Source organism: Rattus rattus, chromosome 3, assembly GCF_011064425.1.
Source record: "Rattus rattus isolate New Zealand chromosome 3, Rrattus_CSIRO_v1, whole genome shotgun sequence".
In the NCBI taxonomy this organism is placed as follows: domain Eukaryota; kingdom Metazoa; phylum Chordata; class Mammalia; order Rodentia; family Muridae; genus Rattus; species Rattus rattus.
The window spans coordinates 20,837,143-20,861,542 of record NC_046156.1 but is presented as its reverse complement, the minus strand read 5'-3'; the positions used below and the strand labels follow the sequence as shown (position 1 = coordinate 20,861,542).

At 43.3% G+C, this 24,400-nt stretch overlaps 1 protein-coding gene across 1 annotated transcript; it reads left to right on the top strand.

Annotated features, from left to right (window-relative positions):
- The first annotated feature begins 7,146 nt into the window (after positions 1-7,146).
- Positions 7,147-23,310, top strand: LOC116895300 (alcohol dehydrogenase 1-like). Its single transcript, XM_032896612.1, has 9 exons — positions 7,147-7,164; positions 9,853-9,954; positions 14,233-14,371; positions 17,274-17,361; positions 17,493-17,712; positions 18,352-18,612; positions 19,663-19,798; positions 21,308-21,446; positions 23,093-23,310. The coding sequence occupies exons 1-9, from the start codon at positions 7,147-7,149 to the stop codon at positions 23,115-23,117; spliced, it is 1,128 nt and encodes a 375-aa protein (XP_032752503.1). The 3' UTR covers positions 23,118-23,310.
- The last annotated feature ends 1,090 nt before the right edge of the window (positions 23,311-24,400 follow it).

The following is a 24,400-nucleotide window of genomic DNA, read 5'->3' as shown; positions in this document are numbered from 1 at the left end:
AAAGTAGGGACTAAGCAAGCACCATGCGGTCCATCACAGACCATTCCAGAAGGAGGGAAAATTCCTGGAAAGAACCTGCACGTGCCACATGCCACGTCTGACTCAGTGAGTGTAGAGGGGTTAGAATGTTGCCAGTTCAAGGTCTCGTTTAAAGTTTATTACAGGGATCCTTAGCCAGCCAAATAGCCTTTCCTTGCCACAGTGTGTCAGACCTAGCATCGACAGAAAAAAGGCTTTGGAATGTGCTAGTGAAGCCCTATTGTCCTATCAGTGGGCGGTTAAGAATGCTGTCAAAGGACACCTGAGACCCGTCTACCTGGCTGTATCTGACCTGCATGTCTGCAACAATCACCAAAATATTTTCAAGTTGCCTTGGTCGATCTGTGACTTTATTTGTTCTACTCCTGTAAAACCTCAGGGAACACCTTCCATGCAGGAACCTGCAACTGGGGTTAACCTAGCTTTGTGATACTGGGTCTGGCTCACTCAAATCGGCTCTCGAATAAACACTCATCCTCCCTTTGCAGTGGAAGCTTTTGTTTCAATGACATTGAGATTCAAACCCTTGCAGGACAGGCAGTTTATCCATCCCCCATCTTACAGGTAAAGGAACTAAAGCCAAGAGCAGTTACATAAGAAATCTCTGTTCCCAGTTAGGAACCCAGTGTGCCCGATCCGCCCAGCTGCCTTTGATATGTATGGTGTGGATCGAAGGTTGGCAAGTAATACAAACAAGAAGAAAACAACTCTGAACTGACTGATTGGGAAGGGGAACGTGAAGTCCACGAGGAAGGAAATGAGGATTTTTATGCTGGGAAATATTTAACCTAATGTAAGCAATATGTGACCTAAAACTGGCTGCCGTGAACAATGCCAAGGTCTCAACGTCCAAGTGAGCACGCTTTGCGAGGAAAGGAGTTGTGACTAACGTGCTTTGGAAGGAGACACCACAGTTACTGGCACGCGCTGCTGTGGGTTAAGGGCTCCAGATTGCAGGCTGCAGACTGGGCTATCTTTCCTCTGTGTAACCTCCAGGAATGCAGAGAGGGCAGAAACCACATGCAGGCTCAGCAGCAGTAGAGTGCACGTAGATCACATAAAGAACACAGAGTTCCAGAACAGCTTGCTGTGTTTAAGTGAGCAATGGTAAAGACGTGCTGACTTGTAGAAGGAATTGTTGTTAATATAGATGAAAACAGTGAATTCAGTCAGCAGATGTATTTCTTTACCTTTGCTAGTCCCCAATAACCACACAGAGAAACCAAGATTTATTTCATGCTTCACCTCAATTTCTGGGCAATATTGATTTATATTAACCTCCTAAGCTAGTTATCTCCCAGTCACCATACCATGATTCTTGCTTATTATTATTGATCTGGCTCTTTGGGCTTCCGATTTTTTCCATGATGTCTTCTCAGATCCTCTCCTCATGGCCAACTGAATCTCTCTCCTTCTCTTTCTCTTTCCCCTGGCAGGAGGAAGTTTCCACCCAGCCATTGGGTGATCAGTATTTATCGACAAGGCAGAGAATAAATGGTAAGAACTGTTTACACAGATTTCAGACAGCAGATTCTAGACATAAGCATTATAATCCCGTGTCCATATTAAAACAAGATACGAGAGCAGAGAAACTAGCCTTAAATAGCACAAGAATCTTTGCACAATGCACAGAAACATTATGCCTACACTGACTTGTGGCAGAAATGGTTAAAAATATGCAGCATATCTATCTGTGAAAATCATTTTCATGGAGGTTTTATTCCAAAATCAATGTGATTGGGTTAACAGATGTCTTGTTAAGAGTATCTAATCCTGAAGTTATCTTTATGGGAAGAAGTTCAGATATATAAGGACCACTCTTTGAAGTCTTGAAAGTGCACATTGACAAATGGTTTTACGTGAGCATTTAGTCTCTAATGACATTGAATAGATTCTTAAGTTTCTTGCAAAGCCGTCAAATGCACACTGGGTAGAATATTAGAAAGGCCATAAGTGCACAAGTTAAATACCATAAGCTATGAAATTCTGTGTATGTGTAACATGTGAAATCGCACACATTACAATGCCATAGGGAGTTCCCCATCCCGAGGGAGTGCTTGCAATCTGTATACCCAAGGGTAACTCTGAGACCTGTACTAAGAACATATATTGTACTTTGACTTTACGTAAAGACATACTTATGAGCAAAGTATTTGCACGCATAAGCTCAAAGCACAAAAATGTTTTCCGCTGCACTCAGAAGGCCGCACAGCTTCTCCTACCTGTTTTGTTAGAAGTTGATTTCATAACAAGGACAATTCAAGTCAGAGTTCCTAGGGGCCCTGATAAGGTCCAAAGGCACAGCAGCGTGCCCGTAAGAGCAGACAAACTGTGAGTTGTCCTCAGTTGCCCAACTCTCCATACATAAACACTATAGGGAATTCTGGGTAAGGTAGAAAAGTGAGTGGCATAAAGGAATATCAAAGGCCTCAAATCTTGTCTGAAAAGACATGGCCTAAGAATTCATAAGGACAGGGAATAAGGCAGTAGGCAGTGTGTGTGTGTGTGTGTGTGTGTGTGTGTGTGTGTGTGTGTGTGTGTGTGTGTGTCTAGGTGATGACGTCAAGGTGTGTGTATATGGACAGGAGGTGATGACATCAGAGCTCGCTCACTCCTGTCTACCAGCTACAGCAGGCATGGCTGCACATAGAGCTAACATCTACACATCCATTTCTCTTCAAAGGATACCCCTAACCCAGGGCAGCGGCATGAGGATCAAACTATTCTCCTCACTGAACTACACAGGCACATAGAGAAGACTGGGCATCATGCATGGGCTGTTAGCATGTAGCTATTCTGTACCTTTAATGTGCCACTTAAAGGGCACCTTCGGATAAAAGGAGTAAGCCTTTGTAAGATATAGTCCAGATTCGTGTTTCGTCATATGGGACCACTCCTCCACTCTGAACCCCAGTCTTTCTATATGTAAGGCCTAGGATGGTTTTTATTAGCTTCAAAACATGGCAGAAAGAGCTCTTTGGGGGTTGTGCTATGAATAAATTGGCAAAAGACAATCAAATCCTTCAGACACTTCTTGGCACCCTGAGTGCACCTCAGCTCTGCTACGGGAATGCTTCAGCTGAAGCAGGAAGTAACATGAGTTGACATTTCACCGATGCTCAAATCACCCAAGTCAAAACGTAGTCACCATCAAAGTCCCCACAGGAGGGATTCAAACCTCATACAGAGAGGAAGAGGAAGAGGGAGAAAGAGCATGGTGCTCTTTGGTTTTTGACTTTTGGGTCTCTTGACTCAAATTTAACCCAGAGGACAGTGTTTCCGTCAGGGACTCGGTGTGCATGCCAGGTTGGGTGAGCTGCAGGAACAAAACAAGACCTGCCCCTGAACCATCTCGGGAGTGAACCAAGGGTGACAGACTCGGAGAGAGAAGAATCCTCCAATTGGGCAGAGAAACTATAAACTATGCGGGACTGAGCACACATTGGTTTGGTTGAAGCCAAACAAGCCAGCAGGGCCATGGTTTGAATACAGCCTCTCCTCCAGAGATAAGCCGGTTCAGTCCCCACTGACGTTACATTTTATGGCGATGGAAGCCTGGGTGGAAACATAACCCAACTGCAACAGCCGGAGGTGAGACCTCATCAGGGTGGAGTTTCCATGCTTGAATTCTCGTGACCTCACGAGGAGAAGGAGACACAGGGACATCAAGTACACATCTGCCCCTTCTTTGATGTGACACAGATGACTCAACAGGTAGGACGGTGATAGGAGCCCGTGGCATAGGACTTTCCCATGCAGATCACGGCAAAAATAAACAAACCTTTTCTCTCTAAACAAGCTTGTCTCGTGACTTTTATTATAGTAATGGAAAGTTAGGTAAAGCAAGAACAAACTTAGATTGTATAAGCACACACTGTATGTTTTATCGACACATAAGGAAGCTAGAGCTGTACTGACCAAACTACATAGGTAACAACTCCTAGGACAGCATCAGAAAACATTAGAAATGTACATCTTCGAATAAAATTAAAATAGCTTCAAACTCAACTTAATCTCAGTATTTTGTTATGTTTTAACTGGGCACCTTTTAATTGCTTCTTTTTTTTTTTTTTTTTTTACTAAAATACTCCACTGATTATACAAGCCAGTGGTTATTTTGCCTCATATCAAGTAAACATTGTATTACTTTCCAAGAGTTGTGCCAAAGTTGCCTCTGCAAACATGTCTCCTCCCATGGCCCTCTCTACATCTTGGCACATTATCTTCTTGAGAGGACACATGTATACAGTGCAGAGTGTGAGATGAAAAGTAATCTGGCTTGGCCTCATCTACAGGAAAAGGCAGGCTTTCAAAGTAAGGTTTGGGCTTTGGTTGTCTCCAGTGAATGAGATTGGTGGTGAGGTTATCGGCCCTGAGCTTTCCCCACACATTCTCACCTCCTCGGAGGCATCTGCATAGCTGCCATGACATTTGCCAAGTTCTTACCCAACCCCACAGATTTTTCTAGACTTCACTGGAGCAAGCGAACACCTGATCTTTGTGAAGAGAAGAGAGCCTTCCTTGCATTTTGTGGGCTTAAGAGGAGAGAGATAAGAACTTTGGAATTGAAGTTGTTAGATTTAAGAACCAGGTGGTTTCTCCATGGCCATATTCCCTACCACAGGGCAAAAAGCAAGTCAGTGCTGAGGAAAAATGGAATGAATGCTCTGAGAAACGTGGCAGTGATCCTGGTGATGGTGGTGGTGACGGTGGTGGTGGTGATGGTGGTGACGGTGGTGATGGTGGTGACGGTGGTGATGGTGGTGACGGTGGTGATGGTGACACTGATGGTGATGGTGGTGATGGTGACGGTGACGGTGACAGTGACAATGACGATAAACACACAGAGACCTACTATGTACAAGGCTGTACTGAGTATCTGTATATGATAACTGATTTAGTGCTTGGGAGGAAACCTAGAAGGTGAGATTACTATTATATTAGTTAAGATAACATCATCCCTTCATTGAGAGGAAACCTGGTGTTGTAGTTCTTAAGCCTTAGTAAGTTGGAGAAGAAAGTAAGACTTGGATCCAGGTCTGTTAGTGTTGGCATGGCACTCCTTCCATGTCTACCTTCCTCTCACATCAGCGAGGGGAAGATCCTTTCAGGATCAACTCCCAGCTACACTTGTGACCTTTCCTTTCAACGTGCATTCCTTCCAAGGTTTCTGTGAGCCAAATTATTTGCCTTTTCCCTAAGCTTATTGCCTCTGGGAACAACTTGACTAACACAGAAACTGAGTCCCAGAAATCACATTGGCTGGGTGGGGTGGGTGGGAGCTGTCAAGAGTCCATTGTGAACACCACAGCACCTGGCATCATCTCTTAGGATTCTAATCTTGTGCCCAGTCTCGTTCTAAAGTTAGAAAATTTGGTAGAAAAAAAACAAAGACTAAAAGTTTTCCAGGTAGAACTGGGGAGGGGGCTCCATGGTTAAGAGCCCTGGTTGTTCTTCCAGAGGACCCATGTTCTATTCTAGCCCCCACATGATCACTCACGATCCTCTATAACTACAGTTAATGGGATCTGGTGCCCTCTTCTGGCCTCCAAGTGTACCAACCACTCACGTGATACAAAGCCACACAGGCAAAACAGTCATACATCAATAGGTAGACAGATTCTTTTAAGGTTCCAGGAGATGTCACAAGACCCAGTAAGTCCCCTAGAGGGTGGAAAGTTCACCTCTGGACATTGCCTCAAGGTGTGGCCTTTCGTACTAGGCTGCTGCCAATCACATGAAACTTTACTGAACAGGGTCAATGTGTCAATAATCAAAGAGGAGGAACAAGGATGCAGAAACTATGAGAATGGAGACAGTTGCAAAAGGCTCTTTACTGAATAGCTTTCAGTCCCTCATTCCTGAAAATTCTTTCTTGAACCATTTCTGGGTACATTAAGACGATGCTTTTCCCTTTAGACCGCAGTCATCAGGATGCCCGTCTAAAAGCATCCTTTTGATCAGGTTTTATGGTAGGTAAACTGGGTCTCTCTGACCTAATCCCAGTTCTGGTCCAGGAGGAAAAGGCAGGTCCCCAGATCATCTGACTGGAATGTTAAGATTGATCTGTTGCCAGTACATGGCCACACCTACAGACCTTTGTCCCAGTGACTTTCTCATCCCTGCTTCCAGCAAATGACACTCACTGGATAGCAGCAGTACACCCCAAGAATGATAGGCCCTGAGTATTAACAGAGAAATGACAATGGGGCGTCATTATAGAAGTTCCCAGAGCATGCTGGCATATAGGACTACCAGATGTGAATTAGAGGCAAACACAGCAGCGGCCGGAGCTCGCCCACTGTGGGGGTACGGCTGCCTGCTCTCCTGTTTTTCTGTTCACTCATTTGCGAAAGCAGATGCCTATTGGGTCAGGCCAAAGTCACAAACTTTGAACATCTCACCCCCCCGGACCCCCTGCCCCCACCCCATCATCAACATGGCCTGCTTATTTCACTTCACCTTGATTGACACAGTCCCCTATTTTGGAGCCACACCCATTTCCTGCTTTCAGGGAAGCTCCATCCTCTGACCTGTGAGAGACTCTTTCATAATGCCTTACTTCATCTTTAGCATTCCTCATTTGCATGATGTATTTCTCAAGATTTTAAGTTATAATTCATGGGACTGCTTATACCTTTTCACTCCTCTGATTACAGCAACCCAGGCTTAACCCAGTCTTTATTGTTTATTTGGCAATAGCATCTATATAATTGCTCCTCCTGTTTGCTAATTAGCAGGTGCTGTCTGGCTTGTTCTTTCTCTGCACATTTTTCTGCAGTGTCTCGTAGCCCCTTGCCACTGCCTCCTCTTCAAGTTGACTCTGTCCCACCCACCACCTTGGCTGCTAATATCCTCTCTTATTACCCTTCCCCCTCATACCACGGTTGTCAATCTATCTCCTCCCTCATTGTCCTTTCCTGGTCTTTCATACTCTTTCAAGCCCTCCACTCCTCCTTCTGGTAGTCTCCATCTTGATAGGCTAATTACTTTTAATGGCTTTCGGTTTCATGAACTCTATAAATGCTTGGCCTGGGTTTCCAAGCTTCAGAATCAAAGCCTCTTCAGATGTACCCAAAGGACACACACGAAACCAGAAAAGTCACCATGGATACCCTGGGAAAGGTGAGTGAACTTCTCTGTGAGGGCCCCAAGTCACCTTCCCAGCCATCAGTTCAGATTCTGTGCTCTCAGAGCAGATAGTTGTCATGTTTTTTGTTTTTTTGTTTTTTTGTTTTTTTGTTTTTTGTTTTTTGTTTTTTGGAGCTGGGGACCGAACCCAGGGCTTTGTGCTTGCTAGGCAAGCGCTCTACCACTGAGCTAAATTCCCAACCCCAGTTATCATGTTTTAATGACAACAATACTCAAATTTTTCCAAGACGTGGAAAGTCTTTCTCCACTGCTTGGAGAATGGACTTCTGACAAGTTTACAAGGGACCATTTACTAATACTGTAGGAAAATCTTTAAGATTTGTCTACCGTTTTGTCTGGAAACTTAGGAGGCTGACATGCGACCTGCATGTACTCTGGAGGGACCTTGATCTGGAAATGGACACCAGGGAAAGTGTCCCTCTTGTATGTTCCTAGGAACAGGTTGACAGCATCATGGTCAGACATCATGACAAAGCATGGATGGAAGCAGCATCTGTGGACTCTTAGGAAGCTGCGGTTACAGGGTATTAAATATTAGGAAGCTGCAGTTACAGTGTGTTAAATATTAGGAAGCTGCAGTTACAGTGTGTTAAATATTAGGAAGCTGCAGTTACAGGGTATTAAATATTAGGAAGCTGCGGTTACAGTGTATTAAATATTAGGAAGCTGCGGTTACAATGTATTAGTCAGTGAGTCGTAAGTGGTCAGTAAAGAAAGAGCACCTGAAAATTACTCGTCACATTACATGGAACATCAGCCTGTGCCCAGCTCACTCAGTGTGGTCATAGAAACACACAGTGCACACAGAATTCCCATTGAAGAACTTACCCGATATTGTTAGCAGTGGTGACATCTGGATGCCAAGTTTCCCTTGTTTCCTCCCCTCACATTTATCTGTGTAACTTAGTGTTTGAGTTATGTGTGTATTGCTTTTGAAATAAGGAATTTTTCCCCTGAAAGTTATCTTTTAATGAAACTTTTGAGTGAAAGCAAAATTACTCTAATGGTGTGCTCAGACAACAGTAGTATTTTCTATGCCTTTACTTGGACACTCTTGTGACATCTTTCTCTTTTCTTTATATGATAAACTCCTGTATGATCTTTTCCACTGGAGCCTAAATTTCTTGAAGGCACAACAGATTTACTTGACTTACAATTACCAATGCAAAAGTTATACCTACATGTGGTACACATTTCAAGTTATACAAACTAGTATCACCGGGTATTAAATCTAAAAGTTAAGCTAGTCTACTCATTAAAGAAGAAACTGTTGTGAGAATACACATCCGGGGCAATAGAAACAGTCTCCAAAGAGAAGTCTGGAAAAATAAGAATTCGTTCTGCAGCAGCAGTGCTAATGTGAGGAGAAAGGGTAGAAAAGAATGGTAACCCATGCTATCCTGGGTCAACTCATTAAATTCTAGCTTCACATTATACAACGAAATAATCTCCAGTTAAGCATAAGAGTTAAGTGTTTAAAAATCAAACTAACAAAACTTCAAAGAGAGAATAAGAAACATTCGTTACTACACAGAGACATTTCTGTCTGTAGAAAAGGAATAAATAGCAAAGGAAGAGACTTCTATAAACAAACATGACAAAATATATGCATAATTTCAACCAAAATTCATATAAGCAAAACAGCAGAGGAAAAAAACGTGTAGGAGGAGCTGACAGGCAACAAGTTTCTCCTGTGATGTTTAAAGAAACATTTGCATCAACAAAAGAAACAAGATGCCGATAGAGCTGTAAACACAGGACCAAGCCTTCTACAGATCTCCTAACCATACTGAATACCCACACCGATACACTGAAAGATACTAACGAAGATACTATGCTTTTTCTGCCTGTCCAATATTTTGTTTAATGATATAGCTAATGCTAATTAAAATGAAATACATGATAGCATAGACTACTTGTTATTCCGGGGAGTGTGTCAAGTGATTTAATCTTTCTGGAAAGAGATTTGGAAATCAGCATAGCACTAGTAATGACTCCATCCTCCCAAAGAAATTTTCACTTAAGGAAACAAACTAACACCTCCCCCAAACAAAACAAACAAAAGAAAAGACAAACACAACAACAAAACAGAACAAAAACATGAACAAATATGTTCACTGCAATACCCTTTGTAAGATAAAAGCAATAGAAACACTGCCATGTCTAGGTAATTATTAAGGAAATTAGGATATACTCAAATAAAGTGGTTGTTGTAAACTGTGACTAACAAGTTCTTCAAAGTCAGGAGAAATACTTAAAAACATGTCGGTGTAGGTAATGGTTCAGTAAATACTGACTGTTTTAGAAAGGAGACAAGGAAGAAGGAGGAGGAGGAGAAGGAGAAGGAAAAGGAAAAGGAAGAGGGGGAGGAGGAGGAAGAGGAGGAGGAAGATGAGGAGGAAAAGGAGGAAGCAAATGTCCATATAACGATGTCAAACTATTTTTAAGTTATTAAAATTTTTAGGTAAAATGTATTTTGAAAGATTTGAGAGAAATGTATTAAATTCTCAGTGGTTTACTTTTGAAATGCAAGTCTTACTTATATTTATCTATTTTTGGCTTTCTCCCTGTGACTTTCATACTTTGACAATAATAGCAAATGTGATCAGAAGAGAAAATGAGGTTTACTTTATGATCGCTATCTCATTTCATGTCTGTTAGACGATCACATGCCGGGCAGCCATTGCCTGGGCAGAAAATTCTCCTCTTTCAATTGAGGAAGTGCAAGTTGAACCACCAAAGTCTGGAGAAGTTCGTATTAAGGTAAGTTGACGTTGGCCAGCCTTCACTTTTGAAGACAAAAGAAAATAACGCTACACTCTAAAAATAGATGTAAGGGCTAGAGAGACAGCTCGGCAGCTAGGAGCATTTCAGAGGACCTAGGTTCTGTTCCCAGCACCTACGATGCCAGCCATTTGTAACTCCAGCTTCAAGGGATCCAGTGCCCACTCTGGCCCCCACAGACACTGTATGCATATGGTGCACGGGCAACAGTACAGGCGAAACACATACACACTTAAAATAAACAAATCTGTTTAAAAACATTCATAGGCATAGACACGTACAATGACCTAAGCATTTTTGCATATCACTCTCCCCACTTTTCTTGATAAAAGATTTTAAAGTAAATAAGTGATATTATTGAATATTTAGAGCTAGTCGTTTGTTTGAGACAGAATCTCTCTCTCTCTCTCTCTCTCTCTATCTATATATATATATATATATATATATATATATATATATGTATGTATGTCTTCAAACTGACAACCCTCCTGCTTCAACCTCCTGAGTGTGGAGACTGTAAGCATATGCTACATATTCCTTTTTTGTTTTTTAAGATTCGTTTTTGAGTTTATTACTTACTTATTAGTTTTAAAATATGCATATGTATTTATGCCTGTATGTGGGTATGTGTGCATATTCTTTATAACTGTAAGCATTGGCAAACTCGTTGCCTATGATCATTGTGCTTGAATTACAGTAACTCTACCTTAAACCATGTACTGTTACACGCCTATGTATTTTTCAGTGTTATCCAAAGGGCTTTTTCTCAGTCTCATGGTGTTTTTTGTTTTGTTTTGAGAGACTGGCATGCGTGTACCCACACCGTATGATACAAAAGATTAGGGCAATGCGCACGCTGTGACTAAGAGACTCCTTACTCCCCTCTCGTGATTTAAGCCTACACACTGTATTGGCCTCTGAAAACCCATCCGGAAAGAGACACTAAGAGGCAACTTCATCTTCCAGAAACAACAACAGGGACTGCAAGACGCATGGTTTCCAAAATGCAACAGATACCGCACAGAGCTCAGACAACGTCTAGAAAAGCACAGACTCACGCTATCTCCCTCACCACTTCCCAGTCAAATGCTCAACCCAGCACCTTGAATTTCACAAGGCCATTTAGTCTTAAGGATCAAGGATGTATTGACTAGACTTTAACAGCCTGTGGTACTAGTTTTCTCTCACCATCACTAGATACCTAAGATAATTAACTTAGAAAGACAAAAGGCTCATTCTGGGGTAAGGTTTGAAAGCGTTCAGCCCAGGATCCATTTATCCTCATTATGTTTAATCTACGATGAGGAGAACGTCTCAGCTCATATCAGCATGTTACAGCCAGAGGGTGAAGGGACAATTCTCTTCAGAGGTATTCACCCAGTGATCCAACAGTCCCCAGCTAGGCCCCCTGCCTAAAAGCCCCAGCACCTCTCAGAGTATCTGGGGCCAGTCCTTTACCACATGGGCCACCAGACCCATAGGTTTATCCACACTGTAGCACACATTAAATTCACCTGTCTGTTTTAGGTTTACCAAGGAAATCCAACACTAGACACACCACATACAACAACTACATAGGCCCATAACTCCTGCTCAGCAACGTAGGGTAAGATTCAGGATGGGGGTCAGGGGTTACAAGAGGAAGGGAGAAAGAAAAAATAAAAAACAAATGATAGGTGTTTGCAAGATGCCATGAAGGGAAGGAAGGAAGGAAAGAAGGAAGGAAGGAAGGAAGGAAGGAAGGAAGGAAGGAAGGAAGGAAGGAAAACCAAGGACAGGCTGGGAAGAAGGCAGTGAGTACTTATTGCTGGTCCAGAGGACCTGAGTTCAGTTCCCAGCACCCAAGTGTATTTTGTCTCATAACAGCCCATAACTCCAGTTCCAGGGGATTCCACTCCGTCTTCTGTCCTTCACAGGCAGCGGCATTTGTGTGCACATATCCCTAGATATGCATGCATACACATGGATAAATATAAAACTAGGAATTTTTAAATACTAAAAAGTAAATCTTGGAGGGAGGGAGAGAGAGAGAGAGAGAGAGAGAGAGAGAGAGAGAGAGAGAGAGAGAGAGAGAGAACAGGGATGGAAGGCAAAACAGAAAACTAAGGAGCTCCCACTCAGTAAATTACCAACACCTTGGCCAGTCTGTGCGAGAGAGACACTGAGGGCAAAATGAGCGTGACGGGTGTGGCAGAGCACAGGGTTTAAGCAGGGCACAGGGTCATGTCCCCTTATTCCTCACAAACCTGGACAGCACTCGGTACATATTCTGTGTTGAGCCACACGATTGAGTCTACAATGTTTCCTAGTTAACTGGTCGCCGCTCTTAGGCTGCTGTGCTCCTAACCCATAGTGGCTATAAACTAGATCAGACATGCAGACTATCCCACCAGGTCAGAGACTTCAGCATCAAGAAGGAAGCATTATGACATTGAACCCTTGATGAAAATCTAAGCTAGAGACTGGATATGCCCAGTATACCTTTCTAGCTTCTTCTAGGAACCAAGGCCCCAGACAATCACATACTCTCATTTGCTATACACAGCAAGCTCACAGGGACGTGGGGCCTCCTCCATATATAAAAGCATTTCTCGCCTTTGGTAGCATCTGGAAGCCATTTTTACACAGCGAGGACCCAAAACCTGGGTATTTCTCTCTGTTACATCTTTTCTCCCACTTGCTGAATGCAGACATGGCTTTGTCTGGTGTCCTAGTCACCACTTCCAGCACAGATGGTGTAGACCCATTGACTGCTTTTCTGCATTCTTCCAGGACCTAGAAGACATAGGCTTTTGTGGATATGATGCTTCATTTGGGAAGGTCTAATGTAGAGGGGTCAGGCAACCATAGACAAGAAATCTTAAGTAATTATCTAAGAGGATTTTGAACTTCCCAAAGACAGTTAAATATTGCAGTATTAGTTCATTTAACTTAACCTTGTTCTATAATCTTATCTCCCCTTCCCACTATGTATCCCTGGCTGGCCTAGAGCTCTTTATGTAGTAGTCCAGGCTGGCCTTGCACTCATAAAATGCCCGTGTCTGCCTCCCAAATGCTAAAAATACCCTGGCTATATTGGAATTCACTATGTAGACCAGGCTTGCCTCAAATTCAGAAATCCACCTGCCTCTCCCTCCCAAGTACTGAGATTACAGCTGTATGCCACTCTGCCCAAAAACAGCCTCAAAGAAAAATTTCAATGTATAGGCTTGAAGTTCTGAAAATGGATTTACCCAAAACATTAAACTTCACAATATGGCACCTAAACTTTTGTGTTTCTTGATAGTGGTAGCTATTATTAATATTTCCAAAAACGAAAACGAAACCTTTTTGTTTCAGCAAATCTTCACCAGATGGGTAATATAGACTAGATTTTTATAAAGGCTTAAGTTAATACAAGGTCTGAGCATGAGGCCATGTGACGTTAGATAAGTCATTCTAAGTCTCTGGGTCTCCCTTCCTCCATACCTACATTCTATGCTCTTCTTGTCAGCTATAATAAAAGAAGCAATAATAAATCAGCAGTGGGCAGTCCAAGGATGGAGTTTCTTGGGAGAAAGGGCTTCAGGGCCACGCTCAGGCCCCAAGGCTGCAGAGGAGGAACGTCAAACAGAGACACAGTCTAATAGAGACAGAAAGGGGAAGCCTTTAGACAGAAACGATACAATGAATGGAAACATTGTGTCGTAAAGGAGAGAGATTTCTCTTTAAAGCCTGAAGGACACTTCCTCAAAAGTGAAAATGGGAGATCGGAAGAGAAACAAAGACCAACCACGAGAGGAATGGTGGGGAGGCCAGAGTCGCCTCATAAGGAGCCATCTTTACTCCCAAGCAAATACCCCTAAGAAATCTCTGCGTCAATCCCCAGAACAAAGGGGAAATCTGGCTTCTATAAGTCTTGGGGCATGGGGGCTGTTGGGAAATTTTATATCACATGATTTGGTTCAACATGGTGGGCAAGACAGAGAACACAGAAGGGCCCCGGTCTCTACTCTCAGAGTCACAGCAAAGGCTGCCTCTTACCTCTGTCACAGAGAGAGTTGCAGGGAGGTAGGGTCTCTGCAGGCAGTAGGGTCTGGCCTTTTGAAAGGGATCTCTCTTTTAAGGGCAGGTTTTGTTCGAATACCTGAGCGTTGTTTCAGAGGCAAGTGAGGTAATTTGTATCAAACAAAGCAAATCTGAACACTCAACCACAAAGGCAGGAGGGGGAAAAAAAGTCATAAACCAAGTATCTTTGATCATTTAATTTCTATACAGATGATCTCTTCAGGGATCTGTGGTTCTGATGACCACATGCTGAAAGGAGAACTCTTGGCAAACTTCCCTTTAATCCCGGGCCATGAAGGAGCAGGAATTGTGGAGAGCGTTGGTGATGGAGTTTGCTCTGTGAAACCAGGTAGAAAATGGGAAATGGGATTCTCTTCAGAGCAGCTTGCCTGGGGAACTCCTGATCGGTGGAGGAGGCACTCTGCCTGCACTGTTGGTGCATTCAGTAGGGTTTGCCTCTAGATTCTTCCAGTTGATGAGGTATCCTGTCATCAAATTAGGCCAGTGATCCAGAGCCCCACATTGCTGTCACCTCTTTCCTGGCAAATAGACAGTGTGGAGAACAGTTCCTGGATCTCTACCCAAAGCCAGATAAAGATTGAAATGAGGGTAGAGAACCTCTAAACAGGTTGAAAGATCCTTAAGGGTAAGACCTATGTTTTGCTCCTCCAGAATGTTTTAGAATAGTGCCCATTTCAAAGTTGGAGCGTTTGACAAGTGAATGAATGTTTTAATCAACTAGAACGGAACTGCTTGAAGGTTACAGGACAGGATGATGGTTCCATGTCAAGGAATCTTTCCCAGTTGCCTCCTAAAGGATCTTGGCACATGCCTAAAACGATCACGGCGCATGGGCAATCGCTCGTAGATTGTGGTGATTTAGAAACATCATGGCTTGGGAAAGAGAACTTAAGAAAGTGCACAGCAAGGCCATTGGTGGCCATCAGTCTATTCGCAAAATGTATAGCAATTATGAGACGCCTACTGTGCACCAAAGAAAAAGCGTGACGGTGAAGGGCTAAATATGCATCTCCCAGAATGCAGTATAAATAGGACCGATTGCAGCCTACCTCCTCTTTAGCTAGACAGATTCTGTGGGGAATTTTGTAGGAACCAATCATGGGCATTTGAAGGAAATGGTTAGAACTTCTTCTAGTTATGAGATCTAGTATCTAGAAACTTGTAGAGTCAATAAAGGTAAAATGTGCTTTATCTAAACGTAAGGAGATTTTTAATGCCATCTTAAGGAATTTTCCTATACAATACGCATGGGTCAGGCCAGTACAGAGACAACACTGTAGACCCTGTCTGAGTCCTCTGGAGTCTGTGATGACCAAGTGGGCTAACCTTCTTCCCAGCCCCACTCAGTCCTACACTATGTACCTCAGGGGGTGTGAACTGATCCAGGACTCCAACTTTATCAAAATCCTCTCCAGAGCTCGGTGGCTTTTTTTTTTCTTTCTTTTTTTTTCTGTTGTGGCTTGTTTTGTGGTTAATGATTTTTTCAATTTTTGCGTAGGTTCTTTTAGGTGTTGAGAAGAACCCCGAGCTCTATCCTTTTTTTTTTTTTTAATTAACTTGAGTATTTCTTATTTACATTTCGAGTGTTATTCCCTTTCCCGGTTTACGGGCCAACATCCCCCTAACCCCTTCCCCTTCTTTATGGGTGTTCCCCTCCCCCTCCTCCCTCCATTGCCGCCCTCCCCACAACAATCTAGTTCACTGGGGGTTCAGTCTTAGCAGGACCCAGGGCTTCCCCTTCCACTGGTGCTCTTACTAGGATATTCATTGCTACCTATGAGGTTAGAGTCCAGGGTCAGTCCATGTATAGTCTTTAGGTAGTGGCTTAGTCCCTGGAAGCTCTGGTTGCTTGGCATTGTTGTTCATATGGGGTCTCGAGTCCCTTCAAGCTCTTCCAGTTCTTTCTCTGATTCCTTCAACGGGGGTCCTATTCTCAGTTCAGTGGTTTGCTGCTGGCATACGCCTCTGTATTTGCCGTATTCTGGCTGTGTCTCTCAGGAGCGATCTACATCCGGCTCCTGTCGGCCTGCACTTCTTTGCTTCATCCATCTTGTCTAATTGGGTGGCTGTATATGTATGGGCCACATGTGGGGCTGGCTCTGAATGGGTGTTCCTTCTGTCTCTGTTTCAATCTTTGCCTCCCTATTCCCTGCCAAGGGTATTCTTGTTCCCCTTTTAAAGAAGGAGTGAAGCATTCACATTTTGATCATCCATCTTGAGTTTCATGTGTTCTAGGCATCTAGGGTAATTCAAGCATTTGGGCTAATAGCCACTTATCAATGAGTGCATACCATGTATGTCTTTCTGTGATTGGGTTACCTCACTCAGGATGATATTTTCCAGTTCCAACCATTTGCCTAAGAATTTCATGAAGTCGTTGTTTTTGGTAGCTGAGTAATATTCCATTGTGTAGATGTACCACATTTTCTGTATCCATTCCTCTGTTGAAGGGCATCTGGGTTCTTTCCAGCTTCTGGCAATTATAAATAAGGCTGCTATGAACATAGTGGAGCACGTGTCTTTTTTATATGTTGGGGCATCTTTTGGGTATATGCCCAAGAGAGGTATAGCTGGATCCTCAGGCAGTTCAATGTCCAATTTTCTGAGGAACCTCCAGACTGATTTCCAGAATGGTTGTACCAGTCTGCAATCCCACCAACAATGGATGAATGTTCCTCTTTCTCCTCATCTTCCCCCCGAGCTCAGTGGCTTTAAAGCTACCTTTTATAGTCATTGTTCCAGAAAGAAAGTATGAGAGGCAGAACTTTTTTTCCCTGAAGTTGAAGCAGCTCCGAATTCATCACAAGTAAACCAGTGCCAGAGGCCTGCTGAATGTCAGTGTAGGAGCCAGAGTCAGTGGAATGACTCCGGAAGGAGCTCTGACAGGCTCCAGTAAACAGGCTATGACCAGCAAGGGGCTGAAGTTTTTAAATGGAAAGCAAAAGAATTGAACCAGATGACTCTGAGACTCCTTCCCGGTTCTGTTGTTCTATTTTCTAAGTAGGGAAAAGCTATCTAGCCAGCAGGCATTGTTTCCTCATCTTTAATAATTGATAAGGATCTGAAACCAGGTAAAAATGACCTATTCTTTAAAGTAATGCCAGATGTCACCCTGGCTGCCGTCATCTGTCCAGAGCATGTTTTCAAGAGGATGGGTAAGATTTTATTATATTTTTATCCCATGAATAATTTCAAATTTATTGATTTATCTCCTCCCCCCTCCCATACAGGTGATAAAGTCCTCACCCTCATTATCCCACAGTGTCGAGAATGTGACTCCTGCTTGCACCTCAAAGGAAACTTCTGTGAGAAACAAGAGTCAGTACATTTGTCCCCAGCCCTTTAATCAGATGGCCCACATGGAATGAATGTGCCCAATGGTGACCACTTCTTTCTTTTCTCTCATGTCTGTGCCTGTACGTGTGTCTATCTGCAATACCGCCCCACAGTGTTCTTCCTTGTTCTGGGGTGATGCTGGACGGGACCTCCCGCTTTTCCTGCCGAGGGCGGAAGATTTATCACTCTTTCCGCACAAGTTCCTTCACAGAGTACACTGTCGTGCCTGAGATTGCCGTGGTGAAGATTGATGACGCCGCTCCTATGGATAAAGTTTGCCTCATAAGCTGTGGCTTCCCTACAGGCTATGGGGCTGCGGTTAACTCAGCCAAGGTGAGCAAGGTGTTTGCTGTTCGTTCACAAAGCGGGCTCGACCAGCATTGCTGCTGACTGTGTCCTAAGAATGAGGCCTGGATTCTTACCGAGTAAACAGGATTCTTATCTGTAAACAGAAACCTAAACGTGGCATCCCTCAGAAACCTCGTAATGCAGGTTTCTGTTCACTGGGAAAGCAACTACCTCCCTTCCCGGTCCTCAATAGCAAGGCGTATCTAGTTCCTGATTAACCCAAACAGCTTGGATTATTTTAAAGTCCCCCACACTAACTCCCTAGCTGTTCTGGCCCTCCACCTACCTCTTCTGGAAACCTGCCCCAATGAAACTCACAAGGCTTCCTCCCCAAGACCGCAGCCCAGCAGTTTGTCCTCCTCACTCCCACCCCAATAAACCTCTCTCTACCCATGGAGTGGTCTTAGTTCAGAGGTTTGACTGCACCTCATTTAAATTTGTGTTATCCATGTATTGCAGTTATTTGCTCTCGGCTTTGGGGGGAGGGGACTATGCTGAACCTGTCCGAATGACCAAAGTCATATACCTAAGTTTCAGAAAGCTTCGTAGTTTTGTTTTTTTTTTAAACTCGCTGTTATTTTCTTAACTGCCTATGCCCAGTTTTAACACTTTCTGAGTCTGCAGGTCACCCCTGGGTCTACCTGTGTGGTTTTTGGACTCGGAGGAGTCGGTTCAGCCATCGTCATGGGCTGCAAAGCCTCCGGTGCATCCAGAATCATCGGGGTTGACATCAACGAGCAGAAGTTTCCTCGGGCAAGAGCCTTGGGGGTCACCGACTGTCTCAACCCTAAAAAGCTCGAGAAACCTGTCCAGGAGGTGGTGAAGGAAATGACCGGTGTTGGTGTTGACTTTGCCTTTGAGGCCATCGGACAGGTTGATACCATGGTGTGTTTGCCAGGCGCGGTGGGGGTGGGGAGCATGCATAATTATAAATTCTCTGAGCCTGTGTGCCCCAGATGGAAAATGGAATATAAATTCACCCCCCGGCCTCATTTCATTACACAAAAGCAATATGTATGAAGAGATAGAGTTACTGTATACAACATTTTTAAACAGGTGAAGAGCCATGACATCAGGAATTCACTTTTCTCAATTCTGGTTATTTATGCCTAATAAGAACATTATTGGATTCACATTTATTTATCTGCGTTTTCTAACAGAATTTGAGAAACTGTCAAATCCCTGTTCCTCCATGTGTCAAGTTCTATGGCTACAGGAATTAACGAACTAGGTGCCAACACCCGAGTCATACAGGTTAAAGAAGAGAATACACACACTCGTTACATTGAAATGTGTGGCTAATTCCTTGGCCAAAGACTGAAGAACGTTAGTGTAGGGATGTAGGTGACAGAAAAAGAGACCAGTACAGTGAAATTTGAGGGGAAGAGAAAGGAAACAGAGTTAAGAAGACAAAATAAATTTTAAAAATGTGCGCCTATGGATCAATGGAAAATTCATTTTTTTTTTAAAAAAAATGAGGCTTCCCCAAATTTCATCTATGTTCACTGTGTTCTGTTCTGCTTTGTTTTAGCAGAAATTAAATGAGCAGGAAAGCATAGGAAGTAAAAAGTCAGACAAACGGACGCACGGCCTTTACGGCAGTCTGGTTACCACTTAACTCTTGTACACTGGTGTGGCTCTGGAGGTCTTAAGGGCGACAAAGCATTCATTACTCAGAGAAACCCTGCAAGGAAACAGTGAGCAGGAAGTTAAAGACATGGCCTGAGCCCCACAAGTTGCAGAGTTTGCACCTTTTCTTTCTATGCTGCATTGATTCTCTGAGGAGACGCCCACGACCCCAGTGGTGAATGGAGTTGAATTTGAAGTAGCATCTATCCAAGGGAAGTTCAAAGTGTAGTGTATGCAGGATCCTTTCCCTTCGTGGGTAGCTGGTGCGATCACGGGGTGTGCTGGCGGTCATCGATGTCTTCTCAGGCTGCTGCTTGGAACTCCTGCAACAACAGCTATGGCGTCTGTCTGATCGTTGGGCTGGCTCCATCGGACACACACGTATCCCTTGAAGCCTCCAAGATTTTGTCTGGGAAAACTCTGAAGGGCGTGTGTCTGGGAGGTAGGTGGATGAGTAGAAGGGTGTGGTCACTTAGCTCCTCCCCTTAGGGAACCAGACATCTGGGGTAAATCCAAAGACGACTCCTGAAATGAGTGCAACATTCTTCAAATTACTTGTTTTTTTTTTTAAGTTTTGGGGAGGGTATAGTATGATATAGGTATGTGTATGTATTTATGTGTGTATATGACCGTGCATGAGTAAGGGTGTGCAAGCATGACTGTATGAGCCATATGAAGACCAGGGTTTGATATCAGATGTCTTCTTCTGTCTTGCTTCATTTTTTGACACAGTGTCCCTCATGCTAACTATTTACTATTATTATTTATTATTACTATAGACTATTTACTCTAGGTGCTCGGGCCATGAATTCATGGAAAGTACTTTACCAAGGCATTTTCCCAAACCATCAAACTAATTTTAATTAGCTAATAAGATAGTGGAGGCATTGAGGATTATAATTATTCTCCTAGAGAAATAGTTTTCTGACAATCAAAATAATTTAATCAACTTTGCTTCTGTGTTGATGGCTTCAAAGTTTGTTATGCAACTTGAATAGTAATGTCTTGTAGTGTCTTAAGCGTCACTGTATGCACTACACTGGTATTTTTGAACAGGTGCTTCTATAGTTCCAGAAAGATCCTTATTTATGATCCATACTGATTAGCTGATTTGAAGAATTAACACTTGCATTTCTATCCATGTATCTAGTGGTGAGTGTCCAAGCCATTGCTATGCATGTGGACGGAAAGTGTTCTCGTGCAATCCCCATGTATGTAGACAAAGTCTACCTGTCATTCCCAGCATGTGGATGTAGTAGAATTTGTAGGCATCTCCATGCACATGAAGAGGGTTCTCACACCAGACGGTTTCCATGTCAGTTCTATGTATGCATATAAAGAACCTTCCCGTGCCATCCCTATGCCTGTGAGAGGAAATGGTCTTTTAATGGCAATCCCAGGGTGGATCTATAAGGTTAAAAGATTGCTTTTCAACTCAGGAATATGAACATTGACCAGATTTTATTTAAAAGATGACTAAGTAACTGTCTGTAGTAGCCACATTTAAACAACAGCTGTCACTCAATGACTTCTTGGCACAAACGATTTCTCTTTCATGTTCAATGATAAAACTGGGTATCTTACCCATCCATCATGATTCACTGATTTTTTTCTTACTCTTTTGCTTGGTAGATACTTCTTATTTTTTATTACATTAATTTTATTATTACTTGTGTGTTTGAATGTGTGTGTGTGTGTGTGTGTGTGTGTGTGTGTGTGTGTGTGTTTGTGTGTATGCCAGGACATACACAAGGAGGTCAGAGGATGACTTGCTGGAGTTGGTTCTTCTCCCCTTCTAGCAGGTGGGTCCCAAAGATCTAATTCAGGTTGTCATGTTTCAACACAAGTGCCACTGCCCACTGAACCATCACACCAGCCTGGTTGGTCTCAGGTCATATTATTTATAACATATTAATAATATGTGAAAAATAATAAACTTTTTGTTTTGCAGATTATAAAACCAGAGACTGCATTCCCCAAATAGTGACTGATTATCTCCAAAACAAGATTAATATAGATCCCTTAGTGACTCACCAGCTGCCTTTTAGCCAACTCCACAAAGCCCTGGAGCTGTACCATTCAGGAAAAACGTGAGTTTGTTTGATGATGTCCTATATCCTGAGGAAATGACCAGTCAGATATTTCATTGTGGTTTTGTCAAGAGCGAGAGAGAGGTCTACTTGAACCCTTAATATCTTTTACACACATCTCCTTGTTTCCTGATGTCATCAACACAGGAAAAGGCTTACCTATAGGCCTCTTAGGAAACATCTACACAATCAATTTCTGAATTTCAGAAAGATACTAAAGAAAATGTATTTTTCCACACTGGTGAATGGTCTTTATTTTTCTGGTTAGAGAAATTACCTAAAACAAATTAATTAATTGGAGTCAGGAACCTAGCAAGAAGTCTAAGAAACGTCTTGAGACTCCTGATACGGGCACAAGTTCTTATACATCTTTTCTGAATGATGCTCAACCCACGTGCTAGCACAACTGTAGGTCTGCTTCATTTACTCCCCCCAGTACTAATTTGTTTACATGTTTTTTTAATGCTCAAGAAGGGATGGCAGACTGTTGTGTGAGAGAGATTTCCTGGGGACTTGTATTACACACACACACACACACACACACACACACACACACACACACACACACACACACACACACACACACCCCAGAAAGGGAACCTACAACAAGCCAAAGTAACAGCTGCACCAGAGACCAGCTGTGCTCTTATTGGGGCTACTAACAGGGGCACAGGGTTATTCAGGGGAACAGGGGTAACGCTAAAGCAGCTGCCTCACAGAGAAGCTCCTCAACATGGGTTCACAAGGACTGCATCCCTGCAGTTTTCTGCACCACTTACAAACAGCTCTACCGTCCCAGAGTCTGTAGCTGGGCTGGTTAGACTCTACTCGAGCAATTGCTTACTGTTTCTATGAGCCTGGGCAGAGCTACAGAATCACACAAACTTACGTTTTCCCTGGACCTCGTGTAGCTTGCTTACCTCCTGTCTTTCCTGAGTCTTTTTTTTCTCCTTCTGGGAGCAGATGTTTCAATTTGGAGGGAGTGCTACAAGTGTTGCAGTGTCAGAATAGATCAAGTAAGGAACAGTGAAGAACCAATCAAAGCTGCCGAGAGTGTGCTTTTCTGGTTCCACTTTGAAGCAGATCTCCAGTTCATCACCCTCTTTCCCCAACACTGCCTGCATACTTCATTTGCCTAATGTTTTTTGAAAACCTTCACAGTTTTTGCCCTATTTTTCTTTGTCAAAATTTCACTGAGTATGTATGTCAACCCGTTTAAATCAAGAACAAAGCTCCGGGAAAACTCACCTGAAATTTTTAAATTATTATTGTGTATGGGGAAAGGCATCTAGCAGGCCGTAGGCATATTGCAAGAGGAAAGGAACCAAAGAAAGCCATCTTTTTCTTTCTGGTCCAGACCTTTAGACAAGAGGCTACAGCAGTAGGATGTTGATGAGAATCTGCAATGAGGTTCTGGGCTCTTCTGTGGTTGTGCAACCACAAAGAAAGGTGCTAGAAGAGGGTGCCTTACTTTTATATATGTTGTTGGATTCCAATCCAGACCGCATTCAGATGCTAAGGTTTTGCCTGGGTGAATTGGGGCAATGGTGGAATCAAAATGGGAACTGTGGGCATTGAGAGTCCTTAGTCGCTTTGCTGACATCCGTGCTTTCCAGGCATCTCATGATCATGCTTTTATATTTCAGCATCCGTTGTGTTCTGCTCTTCTGAGATCTCAGTGATAAAGAGTTCAGAAACAGCCTGAAGTGCTTTCCGAGACCAAGAGCCACCGGAAGGGCTTTCCTTCCTTCCGGTTTCACCTCCCCGATAGTTTCTGAGCATCGGGAAGAGACAGAAATCGAGGGCAGCTGTTCTCCTGAAACAAGGACTTCTAGACTATGGATAATAAAATACGTTGGAAGAACGGGTGTTGTGTAACTCACACTATGACCTTCAAAAGAGAAATGATGGCATTTTACTCATGATAGTATTGATCATGTCCACCACCCAACTGATCTCTGCCATAAGTACATGAAAGCTGTCCCCGTGTCCCGTCTTCTAGGCACCTGCATACATACAAACTTCCCAGCATCCTTCACCCCATTCTTGAGTGAACATGATGATGTTGCAGATTTTCCAATGTGCTCTGGAGCCATCATTAGTGAGAGGCACTCTCAGATGCAGTGAGCCGTCCTCTGTCCTTCAGTGTTTGCGTCAACCACTGCTTTTACTCACGAAGTAGAAAAGCATAGCTCCCAGCTGCCAGTTTGGGAAATTTCAAAACTTGCGATTTAGAGAGAAGGTATAGGATCTTCTCAGAGGAACACAGCCCCATCTCTAGCGCCTCCCCATAACCCCCCATTTCTACCAAGCCTTTTCTCCTCACCAAATCCAGTGTAGTTGTCTCATTTGGAATTGAGAGATTCAGAAGAAAGAGAATGAGACTTAGATCTTTTTTTTTCTTCTTCTTTTTTTTTTTTTTTCGAGCTGGGGACCCGAACCCAGGGTCTTCGCTTGCTAGGCAAGCGCTAGATCTTTTTTTTTTTTTAACTTTTTATTAATAATCTATGACTTTCCCATCATGTACCCCAGTCCTACTCATCTCCCTGTCCCCTCAAATTCACCTGCTGCCTTTGCAACCTCCCCTGCAAAAGAAAATAACACACACACACACACACACACACAGCATAAAAAAATATCTCACATCTCATTGTGGAAGTTGTAGTCACAGTGTACCCCACAGTCTATCCCTCTGTCCACACGTCTTTACTTGCAAATGTTCACTGCAGTGAGTCATTGGTCTGGCTTCTATGACACCATCAATATTGGATCCAGGACTGTGACATGGAGGTCCTGCAACTTTAGATCAGCAAGACTGCCCCTTTTAAGAATCCCAGCCATTTACAGATAATATGGCTTTTTGGGGTGAGCCAACCCAGAGCCCTAGACCTGGGCCTGGGTGGGAGCTGAGCTGCTCAATGCGACAGCTCTCCTTACTTGCACCACCAGGGCAA